Source organism: Sinocyclocheilus anshuiensis, unplaced genomic scaffold (assembly GCF_001515605.1).
Source record: "Sinocyclocheilus anshuiensis isolate Anshui unplaced genomic scaffold, SAMN03320099.WGS_v1.1 scaffold1115, whole genome shotgun sequence".
Lineage (NCBI taxonomy): Eukaryota > Metazoa > Chordata > Actinopteri > Cypriniformes > Cyprinidae > Sinocyclocheilus > Sinocyclocheilus anshuiensis.
In genome coordinates this window covers 747,363-761,576 of record NW_015547735.1, presented here as the reverse complement: position 1 = coordinate 761,576, position 14,214 = coordinate 747,363, and the positions used below count along the sequence as shown (strand labels likewise).

The window sequence follows — 14,214 nt, the reverse complement described above, 5'->3', positions numbered from 1 at the left end:
ACTCCCTGTAAAGAGACATCAACCTCACAATGAGTCTCTTCACTGGTTTTGGCAAGTCTTTCCCTGCTCTTTGTGTCTTTGTGAAAAAGTGCCAGTTCCCTAGTATGATTCCATCACATTTTGTTGGTGTAATCTATAGATTAGCTGATTATATCCAGCCTCTTACGAAGACAACATACATAAAATATATGATTAAATGTGTAAAAATATTTTAAATTGTTTTAAATTGGAATATACTACAAATATATTTTTATATATTAATAAGCAGTAGTTATGATGCTTGATTTAACAAATACCACTAATTACATTTATATGCTCACAGTCAATGCTGCACTCAAAGCAATGTTAATCATCATGGAAATATTGCATAACTCAAGCGAGATGGATGGTTTACTGTAATGTACTGTTTAGGGAAGGGTTTACTCGAGGGTCATGACACTCACACGTCCTGTCATTAATGTCAGCTTAACCCTCAAGCATCCTTCGTATAGCAGCCCTTAATTTGTCCTTCTTGGACAAATTTGGGCTCGAAGGTCTGATCCTAGTTTTTTTTTTTTTAAATAGATGTCATATCACTATCTTCAATAAAATAAAAACATCAATTTATGCAATTTTTTTGGTATTTTTATTTATTTATTTACCTCTAAGAGTACCATATTTTATGTAAAATATGCTGATTTTTATGTTATATTTAATATTTCTTTTACTTAAGTAAAAAAAAAAATCGGTAAGTTCAGACAGCCAAAACCTAAAATGTTGGTGACATATGATGGCAATAATAATATCAAAAATATCAATAGCCCCTATATGGCTGTAATACTCAATGGCTGCATATAGGCTGACATCTAAAACCATTGTTGTAACAAACTTAACCTCTTACGTTTTAGATTTTATTACAAGTTAAAACTGTAGAATTAAAAAAAACATTTGTTTTGGGTGAGACTATACAAAGATGCCAAAATATGCTTACAGACAAATCTGACCATGCTATAAGGAAAAGACAAAGTAGGAGACAGAGTAATCATTTATTTCTTAAAAAACATCAACAAATCTGGCAGTAGGACTTTGAAGTGTGTGTAAGTGTGTCTGTGTGTGTGTGTGTGTGTGGTATTTCAATTGCCCGCTATGAACTTCCTGGAACTATTTGAGGTCTACGTCAATCACGTGACGATCGAGCGTTTTGGACTTCCGTTGACGCAACTCTCTCTTTCTATGGCTCTGGTCTCGTGTTTCTGTGCGGTGATACTCTGGCCCCGCCCACACTCTGCCTGCGTCACCATCTGCCGCTGTCAATCAAACGCAAGTTTGCTGCTGTCAAACACCGGCTCTTTTACCATCAATCAATAAATCATAACTCGGCACGTATACACGGAATAAACGCTCAGGATTCATAAACCGACTTATATTCGAACCATCTATGCTTACTCGCGTTGAACTGAACCAACGTTAAAGTTTGTGTGTAACTTCAGCGAGTTAGCGAGCGGTTAGCAGGTACGTTAACAAACAACAACAAACCGACATAAAGTAAGTTACCTCAGATTAGAAGTGTTTGACTGCAAAAACATGTCGACATAAAGTTTAAAGTCACAGATTAGACGTGTTTTACTGCGAGAAGCGTGTAGAATGTGAGCGCTCAGCAGGTGAATGTGCTGAGGCGGCGTCGCGGTTGATCTCGCGCCTCGAAGCCGCCGGAGAAGCCGCAGGATCGGGCTGCAGCTCTGCTGACTCTCGCGGATCCGAGCTGGTGAGAGATGAGTGTGTGTGTGTGTGTGTGTGTGTGTGTTTGTTTGTTTGTTTGTTTGTGTGTGAGTGATTGTGTGTGTGTGTGTATAGTGTGTGAGTGTGTGTGTGTGTGTGCGTGTGTGTGTATAGTGTGTGAGTGAGTGTATGTGTGTGTGTGTCTATGTGTGTGTGCACGTGACAGTGTGTATAGTGTGTGAGTGTGTGTATGAGTGTGTGAGTGTGTGCGTTTGTTTGTGTGTGAGTGAGTGTGTGTAATGTATAGTGTGTGAGTGTGTGTGTGTGTGTGCGTGTGTGTGTGCGTGTGTGTGTGCGTGTGTGTGTGCGTGTGTGTGTGCGTGTGTGTGTGCGTGTGTGTGTGCGTGTGTGTGTGCGTGTGTGTGTGCGTGTGTGTGTGCGTGTGTGTGTGCGTGTGTGTGTGCGTGTGTGTGTGCGTGTGTGTGTGCGTGTGTGTGTGCGTGTGTGTGTGCGTGTGTGTGTGCGTGTGTGTGTGCGTGTGTGTGTGCGTGTGTGTGTGCGTGTGTGTGTGCGTGTGTGTGTGCGTGTGTGTGTGCGTGTGTGTGTGCGTGTGTGTGTGCGTGTGTGTGTGCGTGTGTGTGTGCGTGTGTGTGTGCGTGTGTGTGTGCGTGTGTGTGTGCGTGTGTGTGTGCGTGTGTGTGTGCGTGTGTGTGTGCGTGTGTGTGTGCGTGTGTGTGTGCGTGTGTGTGTGCGTGTGTGTGTGCGTGTGTGTGTGCGTGTGTGTGTGCGTGTGTGTGTGCGTGTGTGTGTGCGTGTGTGTGTGCGTGTGTGTGTGCGTGTGTGTGTGCGTGTGTGTGTGCGTGTGTGTGTGCGTGTGTGTGTGCGTGTGTGTGTGCGTGTGTGTGTGCGTGTGTGTGTGCGTGTGTGTGTGCGTGTGTGTGTGCGTGTGTGTGTGCGTGTGTGTGTGCGTGTGTGTGTGCGTGTGTGTGTGCGTGTGTGTGTGCGTGTGCGTGTGAGTGAGTGTGTGTAATGTATAGTGTGTGAGTGTGGGTATGAGTGTGTGAGTGTGTGCGTTTGTTTGTGTGTGAGTGAGTGTGTGTAATGTATAGTGTGTGAGTGAGTGTGTGTGTGCGCGCGCGGGTGGGAGTGTGTATAGTGTATAGTGTAAGTGTGTGTGCGTGTGCGTGTGAGTGAGTGTGTGTTTGTTTGTGTGTGAGTGAGTGTGTGTATAGTGTGTGTGTGTGTGTGTGTGTATGTATAGTGTGTGTGTGTATAGTGTGTGAGTGTGTGTGTGTGTGTGTGTGCGTGTGCGTGTGAGTGAGTGTGTGTGTGTGTGTGTGTGCGTGTGCGTGTGAGTGAGTGTGTGTGTGTGTGTGTGTGCGTGTGCGTGTGAGTGAGTGTGTGTGTGTGTGTGTGTGCGTGTGCGTGTGAGTGAGTGTGTGTGTGTGTGTGTGTGCGTGTGCGTGTGAGTGAGTGTGTGTGTGTGTGTGTGTGCGGGTGAGAGTGTGTATAGTGTAAGTGTGTGTGCGTGTGAGTGAGTGTGTGTTTGTGTGTGTGTGTGTGTGAGTGAGTGTGTATAGTGTAAGTGTGTGTGTTTGTGTGAGTGTGTATAGTGCGTGTGAGTGAAAGTGTGTGTGTGAGCGTAAGTGTTTGCCACATTGACAGTGTTGTATATGCTCACCCTTTCATTTATGTGTATGTATGATCTGTGTTGTGTTGGATTTATTGATTTTTATTGGACAAATAAAAAAAATGCTCTCAATTTGAGTATTTCCCATTCATTTCCAATGGGTGCCCACTTTTGTCCACGAAGGACAAATTAAGGAGTTTTTTCAACCACCTAACTTTGTAGAATCGAGTCAGTTTTTGTGTGTGTGTGTGTGTTCAAATGGCAAATTTAGGAATAGTAGGCAAGTTTTGTACCGCTCAGATTAAGGAAACTATTTAAAATAATGATAATAATTTTGCCCAAATTAGTCCCGAAGGATGCTTGAAGCCTAATTATGATGTTTTGCTGATATGGCTGGTTGATGGGAGTGTCTGTGGTATATAAACCACGTCTGCTCTGCTCTGTCTTCAGTCTAAGGATGTCTGCGTCGCTCTGTGTTTGGTATCTTCTGGCCGTCTGGACGCTTCTCGCAGTGGCGTCTTCCTCTCAGAGGAACGGTCTGAATGCTGTGGATTTCTCCGAGAGGTTTGGAAACGCCCTGCCGTCCCTCAGTCGCCCGGCCAACGCCAGCAGGATCTTCTACAGCATCATGTTTGACGCGGGCAGCACCGGCACACGCATCCACGTCTACACCTTCATCCAGAAAGAGCCGGGTGAGATCTGACCCTCACTACATAGACAGCAGGGCATTGAGGGATTGAAACCCATCACATGGTCTGAACCCACTGAAATATAACCAGTCATACAGTAAAAGGCAGATTTGTAGTTATGTAGTAACTTCAGAAATAAGATGTATTCATAACTAACTAAAACACTGCAGGGTTATTGTATTTAATTAAAACCATTCAAATATCTTTGTTAACTGAAATAAAATATTAAAAGCATTTATTTTATTTTATTTCAGCTAATTGACAAGGAAACATTTCTTCTTATTTTCTTTAATATGATGCACTAAAATATCTATAACTAAAACTAAAGCTGAAATACAAATTAAATAAAAAACTATATAGAGTTATTTAAAAACAAAATGTGACAAAACACAACAAAATTACTAAAATTAAAATGAAATTGGAAAATTAAAAAAATGAAACTAATTCAAAATATTACTAATTCAAAATATAACAATATTATATATCAAAATAAAAGAAAACTATTTACTATAAATATTTTAACATAAATAAAATTAGGCCTGTTTAGGAATTATTTCTAAAATATATTTATAAAATATTTATAAAAAATTAACACACTTTCTCTGTAAATCTCGTTACTGTAATGCAAAATAATCTGATTTAAATTACTTTAATGTGAGAATTATTTTTGATTTAATTTGTAAAATACTTATACATCATTGCTGTATTTATTTTATGGCAAATCTATGCTGATTTAAGTCAAAAGTATATTTCTCTAATTACAATCCTATTAAAAATATAATATTATTTTACATGAAAAAGAGCCTTTTTAGGATCATAAATATTTTTGTGATAATTAGGCACATTTCTCTCTAAATCGGTTTACTGTAATGAAAAATAATCTGATTCTAATGACTTCAATGTGAAAATTATTTGTTTTTAAATTGAAAAATATTTATACATCATAGTAGTATTTGTTGGACTGTCCCGCTTTTAATGTATGTAGAAAACTCTTTTCTGAAGTGAACTCACTTAAAGAGTTATTAGTGTAATTTTGCCAGAAAAAGTTGTAGAATTTTTATCATATGTTAATGTAAAAAATCAAGAGTTTGTTTGTTTGCTGGTTTTTATTGTATTTGTTTTATTGAAAATAGCCTAAGATGCTGACATGGCATTAAATAAATATATACTACTACTACTAGTAGTATTTGTTGAACTGCAATTTATGTAGATGTAGATTATGTAGATAACATTTTTATGTAGATAAAAAAAGAAAAGTACTGCATTAATTATAATCCAAAGAAAAAATATCAAGTTATTTTCCTATAAATAAAATTACGTTTTTAAGATTTTTACATCCACATGTTCTCTCTAAATTTCATTACTGTAATGCAAAATAATCTGATTCTAATGACTTTAATAAGATATTTATCGTATTATATAGCAGTCAACATTTGAAGTGGATCAAAACCTTTCATCAAAGTTGTAAAACAAAAACAATACCTGTGCTTGTCTTTGATGAACATTTTTTGATCCACTTCAAATGTTGACTACTGCATATACAGTATATATATATGTGTGTATGTATGTATCTATGTATATATATATGTATGTATTTATATGTATATGTATATATACCGTATGTATATATATATATATATATATATATGTATATATACACACACACACACACACATAAAAGTGTTTATTGTCCTGCAAATTGATGCTGATTTAAATAAAATATGTTACAGTAATAGTTACAGTAATTCCAGTAATGAGAATCACTAGACTGTTTTCTGACGTCTGTTGTTCTGTCCTCAGACGGACTGCCGGTGCTGGATAATGAGATGTTCCACTCGATGAAGCCCGGTCTCTCTGCGTTCGCAGACATCCCTGAGATTGTGAGTTATTAGGGGCTTATGAGTGATCTGCAGACGTGCTGTAAGCGTGCGTTTGTGCAGTCAGCGCTGTTGTTTCTGCTCTCAGGCCGGTCATACGGTGCGTCAGCTGCTGCGTGTGGCGAAGAAGACGGTTCCTCCGGTGGAGTGGAAGAGAACGCCGGTGCTGTTCAGAGCCACGGCTGGACTGAGGCTGCTGCCGCCGGCTAAAGCTCACGCGCTTCTGGAGGAGGTACAGCATGCTCGCGCGGCGGACAGAAACAACCAGTTTATTGGTTACAATAAAATTAATGTACTGTGTTTTAGTTTGATAATGTTTTTTTTATTTAATATTTTGTATTTTTAGGGGGTTTTATGGCACTACATAATATTTATACAGTAGTTATTATCAATTTATTGCCTATTGACCAGAAAAAAAAAGAAATTAAAAAAGTTGCAGAAGTTTATTGTTATGAAAAATACTGTTTCCAAATTTTGTATGAAATAACTTCCCAAAACGCGTTTAAAACAAATTAAGGTTGATATCACAAAAAATGAGCTTTCAGCAAGATTTTGTTTGAGCGCAGTACCAAATGTTTCCGCTAGATGGTATTTGTTTCCAGTGTGGTAATTTTTTATTGTGAAAAGTACAAGTGTGACTATTTTTCAGGACCATTTGTGACTCTGGAGCATGAGGGTCAGTTTTGTGAAATTGAGATTTATGCATCATCTGAAAGCTGAATAATAATCTTTCCATTGATGTATGGTTTGTTAGGATAGGACAATATTTGGTCGAGATACAACTATTTGAAAATCTGGAATCTGAGGGTGCAAAAAAATCTAAATATTGAGAAAATCATCTTTAAAGTTGTTCAAATGAAGTTCTTAGCAATGCATATTACTAATCAAAAATTAAGTTTTGATATATTTACAGTAGGAAATGTACAAAATATATTAATGGAACATGATCTTTACTTAATATCCTAATGATTTTTGGCATAAAAGAAAAATGTATAATTTTGACCCATACAATGTATTGTTGGCTATTGCTACAAATATACCCCAGTGACTTAACACTGCTTTTGTGCTGCAGGGTCACATTTCACCCTTTTGTTTGTTTACATGGCAAGTTCCGTACGTTTCCGATGGAGAAAAAATTCTAAAAACCCCCAAAGCAGACTGAAGAGCAGCAGAGGGATAAATACGACTGCAGTATGAACACATGAACCAGTCAAGAGTTTCACACTTCAGGGTTTTACTCAGACACTAGAGAAGCTGCTTCACCTCCAGCCTGAGTGCTGTTTGATCCCGTGCACTACTACCGTGTTTTTACCGTGGTATTTTCAGTCTCAACACTGTCGTGTGTGTTTGTCTGCAGGTGCAAGACGTCTTCGATGAATCTCCGTTTTACGTGCCTGCTGATAGCGTCAGTATCATGAACGGCACGAATGAAGGTCTGTCCGCAAAGAGAACATTTGAACATGTTTTTACTCCACAGCATCAGTCGAGTGTTTGAAATAACTTTAGTGATCCACAGGGTGTCCTTAAAAAGTCTTAAAATGCCTTAAATTCAGATTCGGTGGGTCTTACATATTTTTGGTCACATTACCGCTAAAATATCTTCAGTCTGACGGACCTAATGACTGTTTACTATCATTGGACACATATACACAAAATAATCGGATTGTAATTATTTTAATGTGAGAATTATTTGTTTTTAAATGGTAAAATGTTTGTGCATCATGGTAGTATTTGCAAATTTATGCTGAATTAAATATCAAAATATATTGGACTAATTATAATTTGATGAGTCCTTTATTAAACGTCATGCATTGAGGTTAAATGACTGTAATATATGTCTCTTCACAGGGATTCTGGCCTGGGTCACAGTCAACTTCCTGACAGGTGAGACTTTCTACTGTGAGCTTAATAAATAATGCTGGATTTGAGCTTATAAACATGATGTCAGTGAGTTTAAACCCATCATGTTCTTTAGAATAACATTATAAGACATTAATAACTTGTATTCTGAAAGCACGTTGTGTTGATTTCTATCAGACGTCAGACACCTCAGATGCTCTTGTTTTTGTCCTTCAGAAGGTTAATAATTGTAGGTCTTCTCAGACGAGATCTTGAATTCTGTTTTCAGGTCGACTGCACAGAAACACACAGAAGACGGTAGGAATCCTGGATCTGGGCGGAGGATCCACACAAATCACCTTTCTGCCCAAATCAAGGGTCAGTGAGCTCTGGTTCTGACCGAAACCATACCTACTGACCAGCAGCGGATTATAATATACACTGGGAATAATTACGCTGTTTTTCTGAAAGAAGTCTCTTCTGCTCACCGAGGCTGCATTTATTTGATCAAAAATACTGTAAAAATTGTGATATATTATTACAATTTAAAATAACTGTTTTCTATGTGAATATGTGTTAAACTGTAATGTATTTCTGTGATGCGCAGCTGTATTTTCAGCATCATTACTCCAGTCTTCAGTGTCACATGATCTTCAGAAATCATTCTAATATGCTGATTTGCTGCTCAAGAAACATTTCTGATTATTATCAATGTTGAAAACAGTTGTGCTGCACAATATTTTTGTGGAAACTGTGATATATTACCATTTGAAAATTTAACAATTAAAAGAAATGAATGCTTTTATTCATCAAGGATGCATTCAATTGATGAAAAGTGTCAGTAAAGATGTTTATAATGTTACAGAACATTTCTATTTCAAATAAATGCTGTTCTTTTGAACTTTCTGTTCATCTGTGAATCCTGAAAAATAAAATGCATACTGAAGACTGGAGTAATGATGCTGAAAATACAGCTGCGCATCACAGAAATACATTACAGTTTAACAGATATTCACATAGAAAACAGCTGTTTTAAATTGTAATAATATTTCACAATTTTTACTGTAGTCAAATAAATGCAGCCTCGGTGTGCAGAAGAGACTTCCTTTGCAAATATTTAATACTCGGGTATTGTATCTTTACATTTGTTACTAGAAACTAGTGTTTTGGGCCACCTAGCAACCACTCAGAGCACCTTAGCAACCACACAGTACTGTGGTAAGTTTGTTGTATTTGACAGAAAACGGTTGAGAGCGCTCCAGCGGATTACATGGTGAGGTTCGACATGTTCAGCAGCACTTATGAGCTCTACACACACAGGTAACCATGATGATGATGCTGCTGCAGGAATGTGGTGTTTCCCGCTCTAAACATGTGCTCTTCTTCACAGTTACCTTGGAAACGGAATCAAAGCGGCACGTCTGTCAGCTCTGGGAGCGCTGGGTTCAGAGGGTACCAAACACTCACGTGTGTGTGTGTGTGTTTGTGCTGCAGGTCTGGAAAAGAAAGTTTTCCAAAGCTCCTGTTTGCCCAAAAAATACACCGGTGAATTCAGCTTCGGAGGATTCAGTTATCACGTCAGCGGAGTCACCGACGGTAAAACACAATTAAACCTGTTCATACGACCATAAAGATTGTTTGCATTATGATGATGATTAACATTTACCTAAAATTCATGTTATTGAAATGTGAAATATATTATTTACATTTTAAAAAAGTATCTATTCATCATATTGGTATTAGACTGAATTAATATGTTACAGATATTTTTCACCAATAGAGTAAAAGAATCACTGTACTACAGTAAAAAGAAACTAATGAGAATCCTGAGAATTACTGACAAAACATCTGCATGCATCTCAGTGATACAGTGGGGTTTTACAAGTTGGAAATAGTGTTACTTGTATTATTTGTGTACTATTGTAGCATTTACTAATATTGTGAGTTTAAAATTTTGATTTGTCAGGTTTTACGTGTTATATTTATATTTTATTTTATATTTATAATCATTTATTTTTATAAATAATTAAAATAATTAAATAATTTAAATATTATAAATAATAGTAAAATAGTAGTAAAATATTTAAATTGTATTTCTATTTTATTTATAACAAATATTACATGAAAAACTATGAATTAGCAAGTAAATGAAATAAAAATAGAAATGCTAAAAACAAAATAAGAAAAATGAATAAAAAATGTAATTTAAATTTTAATGAAATTTTATTTCAGAAATTATTTCTATAAAATAAAATATAAATGTAGTATAAAAGTAGTAAAGTATATAAATTGTATTTATATTTATTTCATTTATAAAAACATATTACATGATAATCGTAAATGTTGCCTTGGCAAATAAATGAAATAAAAATAAACAGAAATACTAAAAACTAAATAAGAAAATGACAAAAGCGTATAACGAAATTACTAAAATTGCAAATAAATATAAAAATGAAAACTAATTAAAAAAAAAAAAATACTTTAATAGTAAGTAAATAATACTTAAGTAATTTTTGTTTTATTTTTATGTCAGTTTTAATTAATTAAAGAAAATGATTTTAATCTGGGAAGAAAATGTGTTTGTCATTAAAATAATGCAAAAAAATTTCTGAATTATAAGTCTTGAATTAATGTTTATTTGTTGCAAATTCGATGTGAATTGAGCTGTGAAGATAAGTCTTGAATTAATGTTTATTTGTTGCAAATTCGATGTGAATTGATAGTGTTTGTCATTAAAATAATGCAAAAAAAATTCTGAATTATAAGTCTTGAATTAATGTTTATTTGTTGCAAATTCGATGTGAATTGAGCTGTGAAATAGTGTTTGCTGTGTCTGATGCTCAGGTGTGACGGGCTTTAAAGCGTGTTCTCAGGAGCTGCTGAAGGTGCTGAAGGGCATCATTAAACAGCCTCACGAGCTGAAGGACAGCAGCACCTTCTACGCCTTCTCGTATTACTTCGATCACGCCGTGGAGGCCGGACTCATCGGTGAGACACCACAAACACCGGCGTGAAACACGCCATTCAATGTTGCACACACTGCGAAAGTGAATCTCTTCCTCGGTGTTTCTGTCTTGTTTTCCAGTACAGATATCTAAACATCCTTAAATCAAGACACATTTACTGCAGATGCAGAATGAACATAAGAAGTATTTTTTCCTGAGAAATTGATCAAAATAAAGTGAGTTTATACTACATTTTTTTTTTCCTCACATTTTTTACTTCACCTGAATAGTACGAGACTTGGTCAAATTTTTTGCCACTTGTCATGTAAACAAAAAAATAAATAAATCATGGACACGATTCAAAAAGGTTTAATGGTCACACGTGTATTGTTGATGGTGGAAAATGACCACAAGTGGACCCAAACAAAACCTGACCGACAGCTCTTTCTTTTTGTGATATCAACCTCAAATTTGGAACACAACTTGATTTTCATGCAGATTTAGAATTAAACATTTTTTGGAAAATACTTATTTCATATAAAATTTCAAATAAATTAAAATAGTACTTTTTTGAATTTTTTTTTTCGCTTCAGCAATAATCTTCTTCTAAAGTGTCTTCTTTAAAAAGAGACCAAACTTAAGTCTCCAAAACATTCAAGATTTATGACCATTCAAGTTGGAAATGTAATTTTCAGGTCAATGCTTAAAAGTGGTTAACAGGTCATAAATAGATCATAGGTATTGCATAAATAAAATTTAGTACCATAAAATGTTAATTTAAAAAATCTTATCAAATTAAAATACGGTACATTCTTTTCGTTGAAATAAAAAACAATTGGTCAATTTTGACTACCAGGAGATGAAACACATAAATATGTCAATGGGGAATTGATTTTTTTTTCTTTATTATTAAATTAAGTACATTTTTCTGACTCCACTAGCAGATATTTGTTCTTGTTTTAATCGTAAACTCACTTAATTTCGATCAGTTTCTCAGAAAACAAGACTTCGTATCTCCTGACTGAAGAATTTTAAGACATTGGCACTGAAAAACAAGACAAAAATATTGCACCTTTTTACAGTAAAGGTTGTTTCGTTGTTTTCCCTTCAATTTATTCCTTACATTTTTGGTCTTAAAAAGTCTTGTTAAACTGCAGAAGCCCTGAGCAGAAAGCATGTTAGTTTGTGACTGAACTCTTACTTTAAGCAGTAGTTGAGAATGAATCTCTTAAACGCTGCAGATGAGAGCAGAGGAGGAGCCGTGAAGATCCGAGACTTCAAGAAAAGAGCCAAAGAGGGTGAGACTCATCTTCACCTTCATCTTCTCATCTCACATGCTTGTATGTGATGATCACACAAACCCAACATGAGCTCTCGTGTGTGTGTGTGTGTGTGTTGTAGTGTGTAACCGTCCGTCTGAACGCACTCAGCTCAATCCCTTCCTCTGCATGGATCTCACATACATCGTCTGTCTGCTCAAAGACGGCTTCGGCTTTAAGGAAAGCACCGTCCTGCAGGTACGTCTGGGTTTCTCTGTCTTTAACCTGCTGTAACTAGTGTTAACTAGTTAACCCTGCTGCTTGTGTTTCCAGCTGACTAAGAAGGTGAGGAACGTGGAGACCAGCTGGGCTTTGGGAGCTGCTATCTACCACTCCCAGAAGTTCAGGATCCATTAAAGAGCTTCATCAGAGAAAGAAACGCTTCATGTGTGATGCGTGTTTGGAGCTTCCTGAGATGAGCGCAGATCTGCAGACGACAATGTGCTGTGTTTGTTTACATTACTGAGCGAATGTGTTACGGTTTACAGCAGTCTGTCTTTAATATGTCTGAGCTTTTCTTTTTTCCCCCCAATTAAAATTTTTAACAACATGTACATTTGTCTCTGTAAACTTTTTGAACTTTTTCTGTCTTGAAGCAGATTTAAGTACAGCCATATTCCAGACAGAATCCTGGATAACAGCAAATGCAATGAAGCTTTCTGCACCAACTCCAGACTATTTACAGAAACGCACTGAATGTCACGTCCATCTGTGCATCACTACACCAGGAAAACACCTTCTCTCATCAAGAAATCTTTTTTCCCCACTCGTCGAAATCACGTTTCGCTCGTCAAAAAGCACTTTTTTCACTCGTCAGAATCCCTTTTTTTTGCTCATCTAAATCACTTTTCGCTGGTCAAAATCCCTTTTTTTCACTCGTCAAAATCACTTTTTTTGCTCGTCAAAATCACTTTTCGCTCGTCAAAATCACTTTTTTTGCTAATCAAAATCACTTTTCGCTCGTCAAAATCACTTTTTTTGCTAATCAAAATCACTTTTCGCTCGTCAAAATCACTTTTTTTGCTAATCAAAATCACTTTTCGCTCGTCAAAATCACTTTTTTTGCTAATCAAAATCACTTTTCGCTCGTCAAAATCACTTTTTTTGCTAATCAAAATCACTTTTCGCTCGTCAAAATCACTTTTTTTGCTAATCAAAATCACTTTTCGCTCGTCAAAATCACTTTTTTTCATTTTTTTTGCTCTTCAAAATCATTTTCCGCTTGTCAAAATCACTTTTTTTGCTCGTCAAAATCACTTTTCACTCGTCAAAATCACTTTTTTTGCTCGTCAAAATCACTTTTCGCTCGTCAAAAAACTTTTTTCACTCATCAAAATCACTTTTTTTGCTAATCAAAATCACTTTTCTCTCGTCAAAATCACTTTTCGCTCGTCAAAATCACTTTTTTTGCTAATCAAAATCACTTTTCGCTCGTCAAAATCACTTTTTTTCATTTTTTTTGCTCTTCAAAATCATTTTCCGCTTGTCAAAATCACTTTTTTTGCTCGTCAAAATCACTTTTCACTCGTCAAAATCACTTTTTCCGCTCGTCAAAATCACTTTTTTTGCTCGTCAAAATCACTTCTTACCTATCAAAATCACTTTTCACTCGTCAAAATCACTTTTTTTGCTCGTCAAAATCACTTTTTACTCATCAAAATCACTTTTCGCTCGTCAAAATCACTTTTTTTCACTTTTTTTGCTCGTCAAAATCACGTTTCACTCATCAAAATCACTTTTTTCAGTCGTCAAAATCACTTTTTTTGCTCGTCAAAATCACTTTATTTGCTCGTCAAAATCACTTTTTTTCTTTGTCAAAATCACTTTTTTTGCTCATCAAAATCACTTTTCACTTGTCAAAATCACTTTTTACTCATCAAAATCACTTTTCGCTCGTCAAAATCACTTTTTTCATTTTTTTTGCTCGTCAAAATCACTTTTTTTTCTTTTTTTTTTGCTCATCAAAATCACTTTTTTTGCTCATCAAAATCACTTTTCACTCGTCAAAATCACTTTTTTTCATTTTTTTTGCTCTTCAAAATCATTTTTCACTCGTCAAAATCACTTTTTTTGCTCGTCAAAATCACTTTTCACTCATCAAAATCACTTTTTTTACTCGTCAAAATCACTTTTTTTGCTCGTCAAAATTACTTTTCGATCGTCAAAATCACTTTTCACTCATCAAAATCACTTTTTTTGTTCATCAAAATCACTTTT

At 35.9% G+C, this 14,214-nt stretch overlaps 2 protein-coding genes across 4 annotated transcripts in view; one reads left to right on the top strand and one right to left on the bottom strand.

The window, feature by feature from the left end:
* Nucleotides 1-1,612, bottom strand: part of LOC107704389 (sterile alpha motif domain-containing protein 15) — a 12,165-nt gene extending 10,553 nt beyond the window's left edge. Inside the window, exon 1 of one of the 3 annotated variants that reach the window (XR_001635954.1) lies at nt 1,534-1,610. The gene's annotated coding sequence lies outside the window, so the exon portion shown is untranslated. Of the gene's footprint in view, nt 1-1,533 lie in introns of all 3 variants that reach the window. The other 2 variants (XM_016507304.1, XM_016507305.1) reach the window with 2 other exon arrangements.
* Nucleotides 1,241-12,431, top strand: entpd5b (ectonucleoside triphosphate diphosphohydrolase 5b). The gene is made up of 14 exons (XM_016507303.1): nt 1,241-1,744; nt 3,779-4,020; nt 5,818-5,897; nt 5,983-6,126; nt 7,252-7,327; nt 7,743-7,778; nt 8,023-8,111; nt 8,974-9,053; nt 9,124-9,185; nt 9,228-9,329; nt 10,578-10,721; nt 11,920-11,976; nt 12,080-12,195; nt 12,271-12,431. The coding sequence occupies exons 2-14, from the start codon at nt 3,786-3,788 to the stop codon at nt 12,352-12,354; spliced, it is 1,305 nt and encodes a 434-aa protein (XP_016362789.1). The 5' UTR covers nt 1,241-1,744; nt 3,779-3,785; the 3' UTR covers nt 12,355-12,431.
* The last annotated feature ends 1,783 nt before the right edge of the window (nt 12,432-14,214 follow it).

What these genes read in the sequence shown, in the direction of transcription:
- entpd5b (XM_016507303.1), top strand. Translation starts at nt 3,786, where the DNA reads ATGTCTGCGTCGCTCTGTGTTTGGTATCTTCTGGCCGTCTGGACGCTT. An exon ending in CTCACGCGCTTCTGGAGGAG is followed by an intron (nt 6,127 to 7,251) that starts GTACAGCATGCT and finishes GTTTGTCTGCAG; the next exon opens with GTGCAAGACGTCTTCGATGA. An exon ending in CGTCAGCGGAGTCACCGACG is followed by an intron (nt 9,330 to 10,577) that starts GTAAAACACAAT and finishes TCTGATGCTCAG; the next exon opens with GTGTGACGGGCTTTAAAGCG.